General features: G+C 41.9%; 1 protein-coding gene and 1 long non-coding RNA gene across 7 annotated transcripts; one reads left to right on the forward strand and one right to left on the reverse strand.

The window, feature by feature from the left end:
* Positions 1 to 558: 558 nt before the first annotated feature.
* Positions 559 to 17,277, reverse strand: KLHL22 (kelch like family member 22). Of its 6 annotated transcripts, none has more exons than XM_057411298.1 (8): positions 17,151 to 17,257; positions 15,854 to 15,945; positions 7,777 to 8,029; positions 6,718 to 6,883; positions 4,838 to 5,556; positions 3,808 to 4,000; positions 2,298 to 2,531; positions 559 to 1,278 (listed from the first exon to the last, which is right to left on the reverse strand). In XM_057411298.1, the coding sequence occupies exons 3-8, from the start codon at positions 8,001 to 8,003 to the stop codon at positions 901 to 903; spliced, it is 1,917 nt and encodes a 638-aa protein (XP_057267281.1). In that variant the 5' UTR covers positions 8,004 to 8,029; positions 15,854 to 15,945; positions 17,151 to 17,257; the 3' UTR covers positions 559 to 900. The 6 variants fall into 6 exon arrangements, with proteins under 6 accessions (XP_057267281.1, XP_057267279.1, XP_057267280.1 ...); XM_057411296.1 differs by having other exon boundaries at positions 7,777 to 8,046; XM_057411297.1 differs by lacking the exon at positions 15,854 to 15,945 and having other exon boundaries at positions 7,777 to 8,046; positions 17,151 to 17,277.
* LOC130600193 (uncharacterized) lies at positions 1,679 to 11,135 on the forward strand. Its single transcript, XR_008972393.1, has 3 exons — positions 1,679 to 1,859; positions 9,424 to 9,560; positions 10,796 to 11,135. It is a non-coding gene; the product is annotated as an uncharacterized LOC130600193 (long non-coding RNA).
* Positions 17,278 to 17,415: the final 138 nt, after the last annotated feature.

Here is a 17,415-nt window from a genome sequence, read left to right on the forward strand (position 1 = left end):
GCATATGCTAAAAGAGTGAAAAAAAATTGCCTTCTCCTAAGCTGGTGTAACTTCACTGGTTCTAATGTAGTACTACAGGATTTAATTTAAGATCACTACCTTTCAGACTCCACATCACAGTTAATAAAACTGAGACAGTAGTTAAAAAAGTTCTGAAGGATTTATTAATTTATGCTTGTGAACAAATGTGTCTGACAGTTGAGATTGCCATAATTTGTACAGAGAGAGTTCCACTGTGTTGACAGAACTTGCAGTAGAGAAGTTCAGGAGTGGGTGTCAGTTCACAGACTTTAACCCAGTTACAAAGATGGCTGCATGCCCAGATGAGATGAAGGTTCAGACTTTCTTGCTACTGTTCCCGTTTCTGTATGTTCAGTCTTGCTGAAAAAGCAATCAAGCTGTCTGACACCTGGCACAGGAGGGAGACACTAAGTGTTACCTCCCTGTGTTAAGATGGTTAGGAAGTTTTGTTACCAAAAAGAATAGGGAAAAAACCACCCCAACTCTCAAAAAGCTATTTCAAGCTAAAAGCTGGAAGGAAAGAAGCTAGTCAAGCCGAGCCTTCTGTGCCTTTTTTATTGTCCATGCTGAAGACTGAGAAAAGTATCCTTCAAAGCAAAAGAACCTCTATATTTTACCTGGGAAAACGGCAGTTCTGTGGTTACTTTAAGAATGCTGCTTTCTGGCAGGTGGGCAGGTACTGAATGTAAGCAGCATTTTGTGCAGAACACTTGCAGATGGGCAGGTATTGACTGTGAATGGCATTTGTGCAGAACACTTATTTTCCAAACCTTTAAATATTGATTTATGCATATAAGAAAGACATATAAAATCTCTTAAGTATTTTCTTCAAGCCTTAGTTTCCTCATTCACTGGCAAAAAAATAAATATTAAAGTTTTCTAATCTTCACTTGAATTATCAAATTCCTCCCAGTCTGATACGCTCATAACTTCTGATGGAAAGTCAAGGTGATACTTCATGCGGTCTGCATGCCATTCTGAGAACCATTTCTCTGTTTCCATTAAAATAGCCCTTGGCAAAGTAAGGACACAGGCAGCCATCCCAGAAATATCATCCTCCAACTGGGGTCCTTCCTCCCAGCAGTCTCTCTCTGCATCGTAAATGTGGACATAGTCCATGCGGATTCCTCTGTTGTGGGATCTGCCTCCCAAGACATAGATCCTGTTGTCTAAGACTGCAATACCTGGCTCTCCATGTCCTGCAGGAAGTGGACATACATTTGTCCACTGATCAGTGCTTGGCCTATAGCAGGCAACCTGTAAGAAAACCCAAAGAGATTAGCCAAAATTGCACTTGTATGTTAGTGACAGAGGCTGGCCATGTGGCAAGCTATTTAGGAAGCCATGCAGTAACATCAGTCTTTTGACAGGATGTTGATAATGGAGAGAGCCTATCACTATGTAGTAGAAGTACAGTACTCAGCAGAAAACTGCATAATTGCATAGAGCTTTGAATCGCAAATTCTGACCCTGCTACTGGAATGAAAGGTATATGTTATTCAAAAACTGTATACAAAAGTGAAAGAGATGGGGACATACGCTAATACAAGTTCAGGCATAATGTACCTGTTTGCATTAGGAACATACAAATATGACAAATCTGCTGTCTCTGCAACATATTTTGGAAAGTTTTAGGTTTCATTGGGTAACCCTTGGCTAACTGCTTTTATTTGTAAGCACCTTTTTATCATTCAGATATGCTTTTCAGGTAGATGTATTTCTGTCATCTTCATTGGCTTTGTTCTTGCAGTTAATTATTGTGTTTTCTTTATGTCTCTAGCAATTCTAGAAGCTGGAATAAGACTCCAGAATTCTCTTCAGCCATCACTTATCATCAGGTACTGTACATTTGATTGCATTATACAATTGCCATCCAACCTATCCTTAACAACTCTGTCCTGCAATTACATATTGGTAATTCAAAGGTCCTTGACTTAGGAATAAAAACCATGTGAGAAGATAATGTAAAGTAAATTTAGTTGATGTGCTGCTTATTGGGTATGTACATGTCACTGAATGTTATCCATCAAATATGTTTTAAAATTGATAATAATATCAAGTGCTAGAGCTTCAATGCCTTGTGGGATAGACAGTGCATCCAAGACAGACAGCAGTAAATAAATCACTCCAAGATCTGCAGCTGAGTGGGGTGACCTGGTGCAGTAGCTGTTGCTGGGCAGACAGTTACTTAGTGGGAGAAAGACATTACATCAGAGTGCAATCATCCACAAGAAACAGCTTCTCCCAGGAGAGGCACAGGTATGATATGCTCCTACCTGGTGAACATCCCTTCTGTAGCCAGAATCATTGTTGCTTCCTCCAATGACATAGAGCTTTCCTAAGAGTGCAGCCATCCCATGCCAAGCGCGTCTCACTGGACCATCTGCTAAAACGTCCCAGCGGTCAATCTTTGGGTCATAACATTGTAGCTCTTTCAGATAGTCTTCTCCTCTCCTCCCACAAGTAATATACATCTTTCCATCCAGTGCTGCTCCAGCGTGTGCATATACCTGTATCACCGCATGGAAAGCAAGAGGTTGAGCTCTGGTTTTGTGTATTTCTCCCAGTTTCAAAGTACAGAGTAGACATTAAGTGAGTAACATTGTTTATGAGTTATGCAGATACCAACATCTGGGAGGATTTTTTTCTAGAAAGTCTGTTTCTAGGTGATTATGCTGTTAGTGTAAATTTCTGAATGAAATATACTAGAATGTCTAAAACTTCCAGAAGTGCAGTGGGGTCTCATTTTTATTACTCCTTGATCAGAAGATCAGTCATACTATTATTTTTCTCCGAAGTCCACTTGGAAGCCTTTTTTGTGGAGATTTTTCTTACACAAGCAGTGTTATCAGGAATGCAACATCCCTCACTCAGCAGCACTCAATTGGATCTTAAGGCTTTTTATATTCTCAGCACTGACGCATAGTTTCTTGAAAGATTACTCAGGATTTTAGTTTTCTTCCCTAACCAAGATTCATCAAGCAGTTGTTTTTTGTTTGGTTTTATTTACTTACTTATTTATTATTTGCTGTATTCATCTTTGCAACACTTTTAACATGGAAATGGAAAGTTTTGCCTTTCTTAGCATTACTAAAACTCAGAACAAACTGTTGCACTCATAACCCCAATTCCCATGTCACTCTACCATTTCCTGGTTTCTGTGGTCATGACTGCTACTTTGGCAATAGCTGTTCTTGAAGAATAAAGGGTACTGATGACAGAAGAGACCTATTCACTCATGTATACCAAATGAGTAATTTGAAATTATGTTTAGCTGGCTTAGATGTGATTCTGCACCACATAGGTTATTGTCATCAGAACTTGTTACCCAATCTCAGTTCTGTGTCCAGGAACTAAGTAGTCTGTAGAAACAGATCTACCCTCTTTACTGGGCAGTATCTTCTCTGATCAGGAGTAAAGCATGTTTTCAGGACTGTGATCAGAAACTTGTACTACTGTGTCTTACAATTTACCTGCCTAGGAAGAATGGGAACTTCCTGTTCCCAGAGGCTACGTGTTCAATTTTAAATAGCTTTACGGATTAACACAACGAAGGTGCAGGGGAAAACAACAAGAAAACAGGAATAAAAAGGCATTTAGCCTCAAAATGTTATTTACATAAATTATTACTCTCCTTTCTTGATATTCATTTATCCCATATACAGAGGCTACTGTTTCCCATCTGAATATCAGCAGATTTAAAGCTACAAATGAGAAAAGCATCTAAAAAGATTATATCAGGAACTGGGGAACTGTAGTAGTGTGTGTGGCTAATGTACTACTTACCTCCTTCTTCAGAGGTGTCACATATTCCCAAGTGTTGCTTTTAGGGTCATACCTCTCCACTTCCCTCAGGTCTTCATGGTAATCTCTGCCTGCGACAGCATAGATATAGTTGTCCACAACACAGACACTGAGGTCAGCATGCTCTTGCTGTAGGGACTGGATCTGGAACCATTTGTTGTGTCGAGGGTCATACCTTGTAAAAGAATGGGATCAAAGAAAGTTATTCATACAGCCACAGAATCATTGGTAGAATACCAGACAGCACCACAGATGTGGGTTACTGTACTGTCTTTGGCTGAAATTGAGCTCAGCTGTAAGTGGGGTGAAATTTGGCCTTGTCAGCATTTTATTATTAGCAAAGTTGGTTTATTCTATTTTTAGAAGATGTATTTTAGCTGACATAATCATGCTATAAAAGCCTAGGGTTTCCATTATCTTATACACTGCTGTCAGTAAAACCGGTAAACATGACCACAGTATAAAGACAAAAGGGTTTTTATCTGGTTTTGTGATGTAATGAGCATGAAGGTCTAAACCTGATCCTCCTGCTTTTTTTTCTGGCACAAAAGAATATAAGAGGACCCTGGAATGCCACTATTGTGCACACAAATTCTTGAAAATCAACCAGTAGTAGCATTTTCTTTAAAAATCCTTTTTGGTAACTAAATCCACAAAGTACTTATAGAAAATCCTAGCTCAAGAGCATTTAGACAATCTAGGATTCTAGCTTCATTACTGTTTTCAGCACCTTTAATACTTCCCCCCTCCAACAAGACAGAAAGTAGAACATGTAATACTCTTGAGAGTACTGTTTCTACCCTGTCAGGCTTGGCTTTGTCCCATAAACTCTGCTGGAAGCTTCCTGTTACTATAAGGCTCATTTCCTTATTTCTTGTGTTTTACTTCAGTGAGGCCCCTGCTCAGTTCCTAATCTTTCATCTAGCAAGCATATAGACCTTGCTGTCTTATTGACTCTGAGATGGGCAACAGGGTGGTAACAAAAATAATGGCAGGATTATCGTCATCTTACCTCCAACACCTTGACTCTGCTCGAAAGCCACTTACATTGTTGTCTCCACCAATTAAATATACAAAGTTATTGAGAACAGCAATCCCTTGGTTTGACATTCTGGGAGCTAGTGCAGCTGTAAAGTGCCTCCATTCTCCCAACAAGGGGTTCAGATACTTGGCTTGATCACTGAGGACAATGGATGGAGTAGAATGCATCCCTCCAAATCCTACTACACACTGGAACTCTGATCTTAGTTGTGTCTGGGAGCTCTGAAGCATTGGTTGAAGACATTCATTCTTGTGGTACATTAATGCATCTGCAACTGTATCTTTTAAAGGACATGGACTTAATTTGTCATGAAGCCTTTGTAGGATCTGAGGTTCCATAAGAGGAAAACGAACTGTCTCAAGTAGCTTAAGGGGCTCCATCAGGGAGACCTGATCTGTCTCCAGTTGCTCTGGTGAATAATGATAAAAAAGTGCCCCATCATAAACTTCAAACTCATAGTTAACTTCCAAACGATTGCTGCTGAGAAGGGAATAGACCTTCTGCAAAGGTAGCTGTCGGTACACCTGTGTCCTTGAGAAAGATGCAAAGTTCTTCAAAATGTAGGAGTCCAGCTGATCACTCAAATGTTTCAAGTCATAATGGTCAGCTAGTCTGTATACATCAAGTATGTTCTCTTCGTCTACCCAGGACATGAGAAAATCACAGCAGAACTTAATGACTTCTGGAATCTGCAAGAGAGAGATACTTTTAATTTCAGACACCTCTTACCTCACACTCGAGAGACAGGTGATAGAAGCTGGGACGACTGTAAGAAAGTTGTCCACAAGATGACTGCTCTCCTCAGTCTGATCACCATGTTCACTTGTGCCCAATTCACCTTTCTCCAGAGCAAAAGAACTCAACATGGGTAGGTAGATGAAAACAATATAGATCTTCTAGCCACCCTATACTGCAAATCTATGAGTTTGGCTTCATGTGCAGCAGCAATGTGTTTTCCAAGAAGACACATGGGACATTTGACAGCCAGGCTGTCTGGTTTGTTAGCATGGCACCAAGCTGTAGCTCTCTGGGAGGACATGGTGAAAGCCAGGTTTACAGTCACTTTGTAATTGTTCTTTCAGAGCACTATAGATAGACATACTGTATCAAGGACTGTACCTATAACAAATATGTGTGCATCACTCGAGCACAGGAAGCCATTTGAAAGGAAAATGAATATCTTACGAAAACAATTTGAAGTTGTATCTGGCAGGAGCAACTGATGGCAAACAAAGAACTAACTGCTGTCCAAGACCCTCTCTGCTACAGAGTGGTGCTGATTCTGTAGAAACCAACCAAAGCAAGCACTCAGAAAGTTTAAGGTTTAGTACCAAAGCCTTATGCAGCAGTTAGCTGCAGGCGAAATCAGAGAAAAAAACTCATCTTAAAGGCACACTGAATTCTGCACTTAGTGCAGAAACTATAATGGCAGGATTTCCTGTAGTGATGGGGTCAGGGGAGGTTATGTGCCTGTCCACTCAAATCTGGGGAAGGTCTTGAGCCGCACAGCAGTTTCAGAGCAGCAAGCCCTGTCCTTTACCATAGGCCAGAAATATTCTACTTCATAAGCAGATCAGTGGAAGTGAGTGCTACATAAAATAGTCCTCTAGATGAAATGGTATATGTTTATAAGTAATAAAGCCATTGACACAAATGAGATGTGCAACTACTCATTAATTGTTCCTACCCTTCCATAGTTCCAGTGGAAACAGCATCTCAAAGAAATTCTTCTCATCAGACCCATTATTCACCTCCTAACCCTCCATTTAATCAGATATCCAGGTCTTCTGTTTCTTTTATTGTTGCTTTTGTTTTTTGCTTGTTTTTTGTCGTATCTCCCAGCACCTCACCTGAAGCTGACAGGCTGCAGCTAAGGTTTCCTGTACACTGTTCACACTGAGTTCCAGCTCAGAAGTGTAAATGAAGTTCAAGATTTTGCACATCGCATTGTAGGAGATGCCATGAATATGAACTTCTTCTTGTTCCATCTCTCTTAGTCCTCCTGCAAACATTCCTCTGTAAAAAAAAGACAATGGCAAATGCTATGGCAGATTTGCTTTGAAGCTGTTTTCAGTTTGCTCATCTTACGTTGTCCTGGGAACATAAAAAGTATTCAGAAAGATAAAAGCCTAGCCAGACACTTTTATGGGATTACCTCTTCTCTAAGCCAGTGATACAAAGAGTACAGGCCTTTGGAACCTAAGAAAGTAATACTCTTCATTCTGCAGGAAAACAGTTAAGGGCCATCTGAAAGGTAAGATTTACAGCTGAAGACTTGAATACAGGATAGTCAATGGGCAGAGGCAGATACTCTGGGTGTTGGAGAGGAGAAAAAAAAGAGGAACTTGGACTGTAACAATTTTTGTTATGCTAGAGCAGTTCTTCCTCCAGTTAAAAGTTTGTCTGGCTTGCGTTGGGATTTATTTGTTTGCTCTCTGAAAATAAAGTCACTTCAAGAAACTGCTAGCCAAATTGACAAGGGGAGTGCCTGGTTTAATGGACAGTGAGTCACACTATAGGCATGTAACAGAGTGACCCACTTCCAGTGACTTTTTGTGTATTATGAAATGATCACCACAATGTGCAAAGTGTTACAACGCTAAGGATATATTAAAAACCAGAGTGCATTTATGCAGAAGCCATCTGTTCATATATATTCTTTCTATACCTCAAAGTACCACAGGCACTGAATTTAGTGGAGGTAAGCTCAGTGTGCAGGAACAAGAGCTTTATGTCTGTAGAGAAATAACAGAGATGAATAAGGCCATACTTAGTATTTTGAAACACATTCAGCTCCATCTTATGAGTCCAATTTTACATCCAGAAACAGCATGCCAAGATAGAAGATTTGGATGCTGCAGGTTTGAGTAACATTCAGACATGTTCATTACTGCCATACTGAAGTGTACCTGAAATAGTCACAGGATGCAGCTAGGAGTATGCGGTGAGCCTCAATAGGTTTCTCTTCCACTACCAGAACTACATCGAAGAGGATGCTGCTGTCTCGGAGAGATACCAAGCCACTGAGCAAGGCCTGAGAGTGCTCTGCACTGCGGTATGTGTTGCTGGTGCGCTGCTGAAGGGAGGGCGCGAGTTGAGCTTTGTGTGTCTGAGTCAGCTCCTGATCCTCCGCCATCCCAGGCAGAAATGCTCAGCCACCAGCTGTAGCAGAATGAAATCTGTGAGACAACAGAATCAGCAAAGGTTTGTGCCTTTTGCTTTACAAATGGTCCTCTGATCCCCGCCTACCACAGAAAATAAACCAGTCCATCTCTTCAGTCAGTTCTACCCTGCAGAAATTATTCACAATGATGACAGGCAGGTGTACCTCAGCACACCAAAGTGGCAGAATGTGGTTTTTCAAACAAGTATTCTGACTCTTGGGTTTTCAGTCCAAGAGTTAGATTATGTAGCATGCGGGGATAGTTTTTTTTCTTAGCAAGAGTGTCACTTCCCAACCCATGACCAGAACCCCTTTTTTCTTTTGCATTTCTGCATCACTTGTAACAAATGGACATAATTTTGTCAAATTCTAAATTGTCTAATATCCTCAGATAACTTTGCTGCAATATTAACTGCACCTTCCATCTTTCTCTTGATATTTAACACAGAATCTGAAAGCTCTCCTCTCTCCCTATCTTTGCTTTTTCATTTTCCTTAGCTGAGCGCATTTCCAACTGTGATTCTATAAAATACTATTTGAAACCATAGACCTGAAAGTGAGTTTCTTTATTGTGACAACTTCAAGCTAGCATGCACAACTGTTTTCCACTTCACCATGGTTCCCTGATGGAATTTCCTCCAGTGTAGGCACCACCAAGGGCAAGGATACTGTACCTTTTTCTAGGGCTGCCACTGACACTGGAGGAAGGTCCCCAATGGCACATGGGGAAACACCTGAAAAAGCTATCTGGAAGTGACTTGCATTTTATGTCTGCGGTTAAGCTCTCAAAATCTCATGAGTCCTCTTCTACCATCCTGTAATCTACCCTTTCCATTGTCTTTGAAGAATGTCAGAAGTTGTAGCAGTTAGAGCTCACAGACTCTATCCCCTTGTCAGAGCACATTAGAAAAAAAACAACTCACCCCAACCACAAAACACATTAGCAAAAGGAAATAACTTAGCTGATATGGCTACTTAAGGCAGTTATAACAGCCTCTCCTCCAACAGCCTGGGAAATAGCTTAGTGGCACAAGTGACAGTCACAGGAGGTAACCAGCAGTCAGGGAGGCAAAAGCAGAACAAACTCATCAAATCCAAACAAACAAGGAAGAAATGGAACCATTGTTTAATTGTGCCACCCATAGACAGTGAATGCAGCATTGGAAAGCTCTCAAAGTACTGCAAGGTATTCTGTGTACGGTCAGTGAGGAAGGAGCTATCTGGATGACCCCAAGAAAACCAGAAATGTTTATTGCTCTGCCTGAGGGAAGTTACCCTACACTGGCCAAACCAAAAAGAAGCTAGGTGCCATTGCATCATAAATAGGATGATACCCCCCCCCCCCCCCCAAATAACTGAAAAAGCATATTAATTGTTGTCTGCTCTTTGCCAGGAAAACCAAGGCAAGCAGCTCAGAAGAGGAGCTCTGATGAGACAGCCTTCTGTTGTGAGCACATTCAGGTTGATTGTATGGGAGAAACTATCCATCATCAGCTGAAGAGATGAATAATGGATTATTTTTCATGATAGGTAGAGACTTTTCCTAGAAATAAGATGACTGCTTTTGAAGCAGACAAAACATTACTGTATCATTTGATTTGCTTCTGGGGAATATTAAAAGTGATGGATTGAGGCAAGGGAGATCATATAGTAAGAAAGGCAGGTGAAGAGTAAGAGTTACTAGACCTTGCTCAGAAATTTCCCACTTCACTAGAAGGGAATAAATACAGCAGAAACAAAGTAAGGTGAGATACAGTCCAAATTCGGAACGGATTCAGATAAACCACATTAACTCCGGTTTTGTGGTTTAATGTGGTTAACACTTCAGAGTGAATGCTTAAAAAAAGGTTGCATCTTTTCAGCTATTTAGAGAGCTGTACCAGAAGAAGTCTCTAAGACTGTAAAATCATTGAATCAAAAAGCAGAATTAAATGTAACAAATGAACTATTTTCTGAATTCAAAGACTTTTGCTGGGTAGAGGAAACAGCATGACCTTGATACGATATTACAGGGTGTCCTTTTAGTGTAGTCATTGGTGGAAGAGAGGCTAGGGAGAAGTTAAGCAAGACACTGTCCTCGTTTTGCCTGGGAACGACAGGAACTGCACAGGCCACTGAACCTTTGTAACAAGTGTTAGCAAAGAAATGCATTGTAGACATAGAAAGATAAGAAATATGTCCAGAGAGAGAGGTCTGGAGAGGGAGAGGTACATGCAGGGTAGAGAGGAAACACATCATGTCAAGACTTACTTAGGTCTATCTTTAAGTAATAGATCCATAGACAGTTACTATCCAGAATACATTCTGTATCCAAATAATCTTAAAAAAAGAACAGAAAGGGGGTGAAGCGTTCAGCAGCTAAAGACCCAATCTTACAAATATGGATCCAACCTTACAAATATGGTAACTGGAACCAGGAAGATCAAATGGTATTATGAAATAAATAAATAATAAAAAATAATCAGGGATTCTGAAGCCTGTATGAGCATTAGTATCTGCACAACTTTAAGTGACAAATGGGGCTGTTTGGGACATCTGTAGGGAGTTTATCTCACTGCTAGTTCTAGTAGACACGGACTTGAATTATCCCATGACTGTTAGCAATAGCTGAACAAACCAGCCCTGCTTACCAGCAGACCTGTGTAAGCCCCATGTGGTCAAACAGATGCTGGGAGTGCAGCTGATTTTTGGCTAGTCAACAGCTGAGCCTACATATTTTGCTACACTCTATTTTCTGAATTTTGGCAGTGCCTTCTTGTTCTCAGCTTCAGGCCCTGGATTATGTTTTGGCCATCACTGGTGAGCTGCACTGTCCATTAGGGTGGTCATACATGCACCTACACCAACAGAAGAGCTGCCTTGTGCATTTGGCAGACAGAGCCACCATGACACAGAAAATCACCACTCTTTAGGGCTACCTGTGAGTATTTTGCCATCTGTAATTATTTGTTCTAACCAATTTTGGATGTATTGCTAGAATACCAGTACTGCTGTGGAGAAAGGGTAGAATACTACCCAGCAAGTACAGTGTATATTGTCTAAAACTTGGCAGCACTCTTAAGTTCTTTTTGTACATGGTTACATGAATTTTCTTAATACACTGTAATTAATTCATCGGGGGGAGGAGGGCGATGTTGGGAGTTGGAACTAGATGATCTTTAAGGTCCCTTCCAATCCAAATCATTCTATTATTCTATGATAAACTGTGGCTACTCAGAGAACCTCTATCCTGCTACATGTACCTCCCTACTCTCCTAAACTGGGCTTTAACGCTTATAAACAAATATGCATGGGTGGTGTCATAGCTTAACAGTGGTAACAGACTAGAAAAATTCTCACCACAATGATTTTCATGAACTGTTTCCAAGTTACAAAATTAAAAATGAACATTTGTGGTGTTAGTCTAAGATGTCTGACTGACATAGTTGGTTAATTCCTCTTCTTTGAGCCAAAACCCCCTTAACTCCTACCTAGGTAGTCTTAGGAGCTGGCAGAAAAGACCATAAGACAAAGAAGGGTAGAAGACTATTAAATGGCTTGTGAGGGATGGCCAGCAAGATTCATTTAGCTGATTACTGAGTATGCTCAGCTTTGTAATAGCTGTACAAGGAGCAGCTGGGGTTAGGTGAGTAGGAAGTTACAAAGAGTGGTTGTTGAAGCAGGGTTAGTGGGTTGTGTTGTGGGTTTCTTTGAAAGAGAAGTAGGGTGGTTTTGGTGTTTCAGTTTTCTGGACTAAATGCAGTGTGCCTGGTGAGCCAATAGTTTTGTGGATTTATCTGGGTGTTGTTCTAAATACTGAGTACAGATTTGCTGAGGAGGGATACTGGTGTTATCACAGCACCTTGCTTCTCAGACTGTGTGTCTAACTGTGACCTGTGTGCTTTGTGCCTTTGTTACTGTCCAGACATCCAGTGGAAGTGTGATATTTTATGTGTGGTGTACCAGCTAGGTGGGAGGACTGGCTGTTAAAGTATTTAGGAATTGTTGTGCCTTGTAAGTGTTCATTAGCCTTAGGAATTACAAGAAAATTTGTTGAATCACCTCTGTATATTTTGAGATGAAAATAATTTAATGTGACCTCCTCAAATGTGTATTTTGCTTAATCTTTATTGCCCGTTATGAAAAAAAAGATCTAAATGGAGTACAAGCAGTACAGTTCTGCATGGAAAGACACAACAGGTTTGTTCAGCCTCTTGCACATTGCAGAAAACCTTCTATTCTCTTTTTTCTTCCTGACCACTCAAGAACTTTGTTGGCTTTTAGGCCGTGAGACACCATTTTTGCAGGCTGGCATCTGTCCCTGTGAATGAAGGAGCTTTAGGCAGGCCCTTGCTAGCAAATATAAATGCACAGTCCCTTGAACTGTGCAGATAACTTTCTTCTATCTTGACCCTCTCTACTGTCAGCTTCTTGCTTGCAGGATATTCTTGAGTCCCCTTTGTTCTCTTACTTCTGTTATTCAAAAACTAACTCTGTGACTGAGCCAAGTTCCTAAAAAGCCGAGTAATCCTTTTTTATTTCCTCTCTTCTTGTGAAAGTTTCTCAGTGCTGGTCCATCTGTTAACAGTGAGATTCAGTGGCTGAGTACTGCAGGATTGACCCTAAAGTGGAAGAGATGAGGAACACTTTCTGTTCACTGTGCTTTTTTAGCAGTAGCAAAGATAAGAAGTATTGTCTCATGTGCTGTGGATGCTGTATCCAGAAACAAGGGGAAATAAATCCTTGTTCCAACCAGTTTGCAGAGAAAATCAGACTAGAGGTCTTTAGCTGGCTCCACAAGGTATTTGAGACTAGTTATGTTTGTATGACTTGTCTTTTAGAGACAGTGGGTTAGTGTAGTGATTAATGATAAGGTATTACCATTGAGTACCAAGTACATAAAGAGGAAGGAGGCATATGAAGTCAGTAACTGTATGTGCACTTCTACAAGCAATCCTAACATAGGAAGACATGCACTATTTGGTCACTTCAAGGAATGAAAAAAAACCCAAAACAAACCAAACAAAAATCTCCCATAAATGGCAAAACCCTCAGAGCATTTCCCAGCAGCTGGGTCAACATATGTCCTGGATGCATCCTGCTGCCATCATAAATACACTCAGCCTTTATTTTCTGGTAAGAGATGCTGTGCACCAATTCTGTGCTTTAAACATAGTGTAGAGAGTTTACATCACTGAAGTCTGTTATTGGTATTGCATAGTATGACATATACATAGACAAGTATTCACCCCTTTTATGCTCTCCATCCATGTCATAGGGTGATGCTTACTAGTGGGTGTGGAGTTTTTTTTTCTTTGTATAGTTGTGCTGACAGCCTTGATCCTCTACTGTAGTGAAATGGCTGGATATAGAAAGGATTATCCAACTTAAGTTTCTATGGGAACTCAGACATTTTTGTATTCAAGAGCTTGTGGCTGTCAGTTACATCTCTACCAAGAGGTGTTTTACGCAGATAGTGATATTTTCTTGTGCATCAGCTGTGCCCAAAATAAACTAGAGCTTGCTGGTGTCGGGTATCCAAATCTGTTTAGCTTACTGCCATATGGACAGGTGGTTCACAGTTGGTGGGGGTCCCATGCTCTTAGAATCATAGAATAATTTAGGTTGGAAAGAAACTTGGGAGGTTTCTAGTCCAAACTCCTGCTGAAAGCAGGGAAAACTTCAAAATCAGGTCAGGATGCCAAGAGCTTCATCTCGTCAACTGCGGAATCTTCAGCATTATCAATAATGGGAAAACTGAGTGCTTAACCATCAGATTTGTTTTTTTCTTTATCCTATCTGAACTTCTTTTCTTGCAGCTTATAACACTTGCCTCTTATCCTTGGCACTCTGCGTTACAAAGAAGAGTTTGGCTCTACATTTTCCTATACCCATAGGATAACTTAAAAAAATGGCCGCTGGCTCTTCCTGTCTCTGTATTTAACAAACCCAGTCTTCTTGCTTTGTGGGCTTTTAAGTGCTGAATAAAAGCGAAAATAGTAATTTCTCACAATTTACTGGCTTTGCCTTGCTAACACAGCTCAGCATGAAGCTGGCCCCTGTTGGAGGAACCATATTCACCTTGCTGCTCATCAGAACCCCCAGGCTCTCTTTTGGCAAAGCTGACTTCTAGCCAGGTTTGTCTCCAGCCTGCTCTGACTCAGGTGCATGACTTTTGCTATTGAAATCTATATGGTTCCTCTTGGTCCATTCCTAAAGCCTGCTAGTGCCCCTCAGTTGCAGGTCTGTTCTCTTTCTTGAAGGCCATCTTCATCACTTTTTCTCTAATACACAGCAACCAGTATGGTGTGCTCTGGGTGTGCTGTATTGTGATTCAAACAGATTGGGCCCTAAAAAGTCTTAGTGCATTGGAGGAAGTTTAAAATCTGTGCCCTAAGGCTTCCCACACCTTCATCTCTCCCTTAGGGAGTAAAGAGAATTAGGATCTAAGCCAGGATTTGGCTGAAGGTCTAACAAGGAGACAAGATACAAGACTAAAGCAAAACTCTACTTCTTCTGACCCTCAGCAGATGCAAATAGGCAGAACCTGGCTATGTACCAGAATTTTGACAGGGCAGAGGGCACACAAACAAACAGGTCAAACAGTAAGGGAGCGTGCAGAATGGGGAGGCAGCTGGTTGCCTGCCAAAATAGTTCAGAAAACAGATGTGATGCCACCAACAATGTAAGCTGAAAAGCAAAACCATTGTTCATTCTAACTGGAGTGCAAATACTGGAATAATTCATCACAATATGATAATTTGTAAAGGGTACTTGTAAGATAATGGAGTACAGCATTAGGTGCAGTCGTGACTTAAGTCAATTTCATGCCTTTTGTAGAAAAAGGGAAGAGGGGTGAAATAAAAACAGAAGCTCTTTTCAGCAGTGCTTCTTTCAGAATTATCCCTATGCATTCACAAGTGTGGAAAACCCCTCTCTTCCTGAAATACCACTTAATTTTAGGAACTTCTACAAATACAGGAAATGACCCAAACCACTCCTTTTGACCAAGGTTTCCACAAAAAGGAATGAAGACATCTGGTACCATATAATATCTCAATGTTAGTTTTGAACACTCATCAGATGATGAGATGCTTTTGCTAGGTCTATGCACGCCATCTTTCTTTAAGTCCCTAATGGGAACATGCAAGCATGTCTCCTTGTGCTGTATTTCTGAGCCAGTTTCAGTTTCTCGCATTAGTAGTACACTTGAAGTGTGGGAGGAAACCAAAAGGTGTGATTCGGGAAACAGCTTTTGCAAACTATGCTGCCTCGTAAATTTTGGCATTCATTTCTTTCAGGGTGTTTTTTTTTCCCCAAGCCTATTACAAGCTATCTGTAGGACATATTGAGAATAAAACTCCTCATATTTAATATGAGAATATGGCAAAACTCCCATGAAATGTATCTAAATACAGATATTTAAAAATATTTCTCCCCTGTGAGCAGGAACATAACCTAAAGAGTATGAATTTTCTAACTTGAATATCTCATCCATAAGAAATTTACAACTTATCCAAATTCAGAGAACTGAAAAGTTTCCTGTGGTGCATTTTTGGGAGGTGGCCCAAATGCTACCAAGAAATTGTAATAAGGAAACCAAAAATGCAGTAAGATGCTAGAATGCTTTATGGCTTCAGCATATTTTTAAGAGTCTGATCATCTCTTACTACTCTTTTGGTTTTCTGATTGTTTTTTTTTTTTTTTCCCCTCATTCCTAATCTTGAAACAAGATTTGCTTTTCATCTGAGTCTTTCAATAGCCAAGTTCAGGTCTGGATGGAGCAGCTGCTTGTTTGAAGAGAGTTATAACCAACTATATTCAGGCAGGGTGTACCTGCTTACCCTAAAAACTAGTGGTCCATCACTAAGGCTCCATCTTTCTTCCAGAATCAGGATGTAGTGTTCAGTTCTATGTCCAGGTGGATCTGGTAAATCTGTGAGGAATACGTTCTTTTGACAGAATTACTTTAATGATCTTAAAAACTCTTAGCCCCTTAAAAAAAGTCTTTTCCACAATAAGAACAACACTTTTTAAAATGAAGCTTCTACAGGATCAAGCTCTCTAAGAAATAACTATACTAAAATGGACAGTTTCTAAATTAGCCAGTGGTGTATGTTCTCTTGAGAGACTCAGCTAGTTGCAAGACCTGAACCTGCATTGTTGAACTGCTGAAACCAAATAATGGATTTTTAATAGTCTAAAATATAAGGAGGAAAAATAATGGGCAGTAATTAATTCTGTGCCAAATAGAAGAATTAAGTGTCTTGTAAGAGAGCAAAGGCCTCTTCCAGCATACTCCAGTTCTGATTTGTGTATCAAGCATGAATTCATCCATACTATTCATCACATTAATTTTGCTCCTGCTGGGAACAGAGGTTTCTCCTCTGCCCCATAACTTGTATATTTCCCCATCAGGAACGCAGAATGAACAGTTTCCTCTGCAGGTGAATGCTACCTGGAGTTGCACATCATTAAAAGAGTTTGCCTGACTCTATGCAAACCCTGTGATTAAGAGGTGAAAGACAGTTCAAGCAGGCTTATAGTTTTACTTTGTTTTTCCCTGTTGACAATGCCTTTGCAGGTCCCGAGACCCACTACCCTTCCACTTGCTCACCCCACCTCCCGTCCAGGCAGCCCTAGTGAAGCAGCGGGGGAAGCTCTGTGCAGGGATACGGGCTTTGGCCTTGCCAGGGCATCCTCAGGGGTTCCATGCAGGCAGCAGGGCCTTGGCTTCAGCCGCGGCCTGGCTGGGTCTGCCCCGGTGGCTTCATGCGACCAGCAGGGCCTTGACAAGGGACGGCCTTGCCAGGACGAGGGCGGCCGTGCGGCTGTCAGTCGCCGTTCCGGTGCCTGCCTTGCCCTGCCCTGCCCCAGATCGACTCTGCCCGTCTCCACTGGCAGCCCTTCGCCCGTGGTTTCGCGGTGCTGCCATCCCTGCGGCGAGCAGGCAGGTGCGGGACAGCGCCTCACTTGCCCGGGTCCTGTCCTGGGGGGCCAAGCCGTGGCAGGCTCCTGTACTAAGCGCACCCGGGGGAACGGGTCACTCCGGCTCCAGCTGGAGGCTGCCTCCTCCCCGGAGCACCGGGCGGCCCAACCGGTACCTATCCCCCTGTTTCCTCCGCCGCCCCCGCCACCTACCGGGAGTGGCGGCGGCGGCCTCCGCCAGCGGCTTCCGCCTTCATGTGCGACCCGGAACCCACGGGGACGGTGCTTGACGCGCCCGCCCCGCGAGGGCGGGGCGGCCGGAACCGGGGCTGGCGGGGGGGGTGGTGGTGGTGGTGGTGAAAGTAGCCAGGGCCACCCGGTCACCCGGCGGAGCTGCCGTGTTCCTGGGCGCAGTGTGCACCGGACCTGTCACCCTCCGCGGCGGCAGGACCTCGCTGGTGCTGAGGGCTGAGTGCCT

This window comes from Pezoporus wallicus, unplaced genomic scaffold, assembly GCF_028554395.1.
Source record: "Pezoporus wallicus isolate ANWC-B61680 ecotype Strahan unplaced genomic scaffold, APGP_CSIRO_Pwel_v1 contig_6401, whole genome shotgun sequence".
NCBI lineage: Eukaryota > Metazoa > Chordata > Aves > Psittaciformes > Psittacidae > Pezoporus > Pezoporus wallicus.

Bases quoted from the DNA above. Each gene is read 5' to 3' on its own strand.
- KLHL22 (XM_057411297.1), bottom strand. From the start codon at position 8,003: ATGGCGGAGGATCAGGAGCTGACTCAGACACACAAAGCTCAACTCGCG. The intron at 6,884-7,776 runs GTACACTTCAGT...TTTTTTTTACAG, and splicing joins GCATCCTGTGACTATTTCAG to AGGAATGTTTGCAGGAGGAC. The intron at 2,532-3,807 runs GTAAGTAGTACA...GCGGTGATACAG, and splicing joins TGACACCTCTGAAGAAGGAG to GTATATGCACACGCTGGAGC.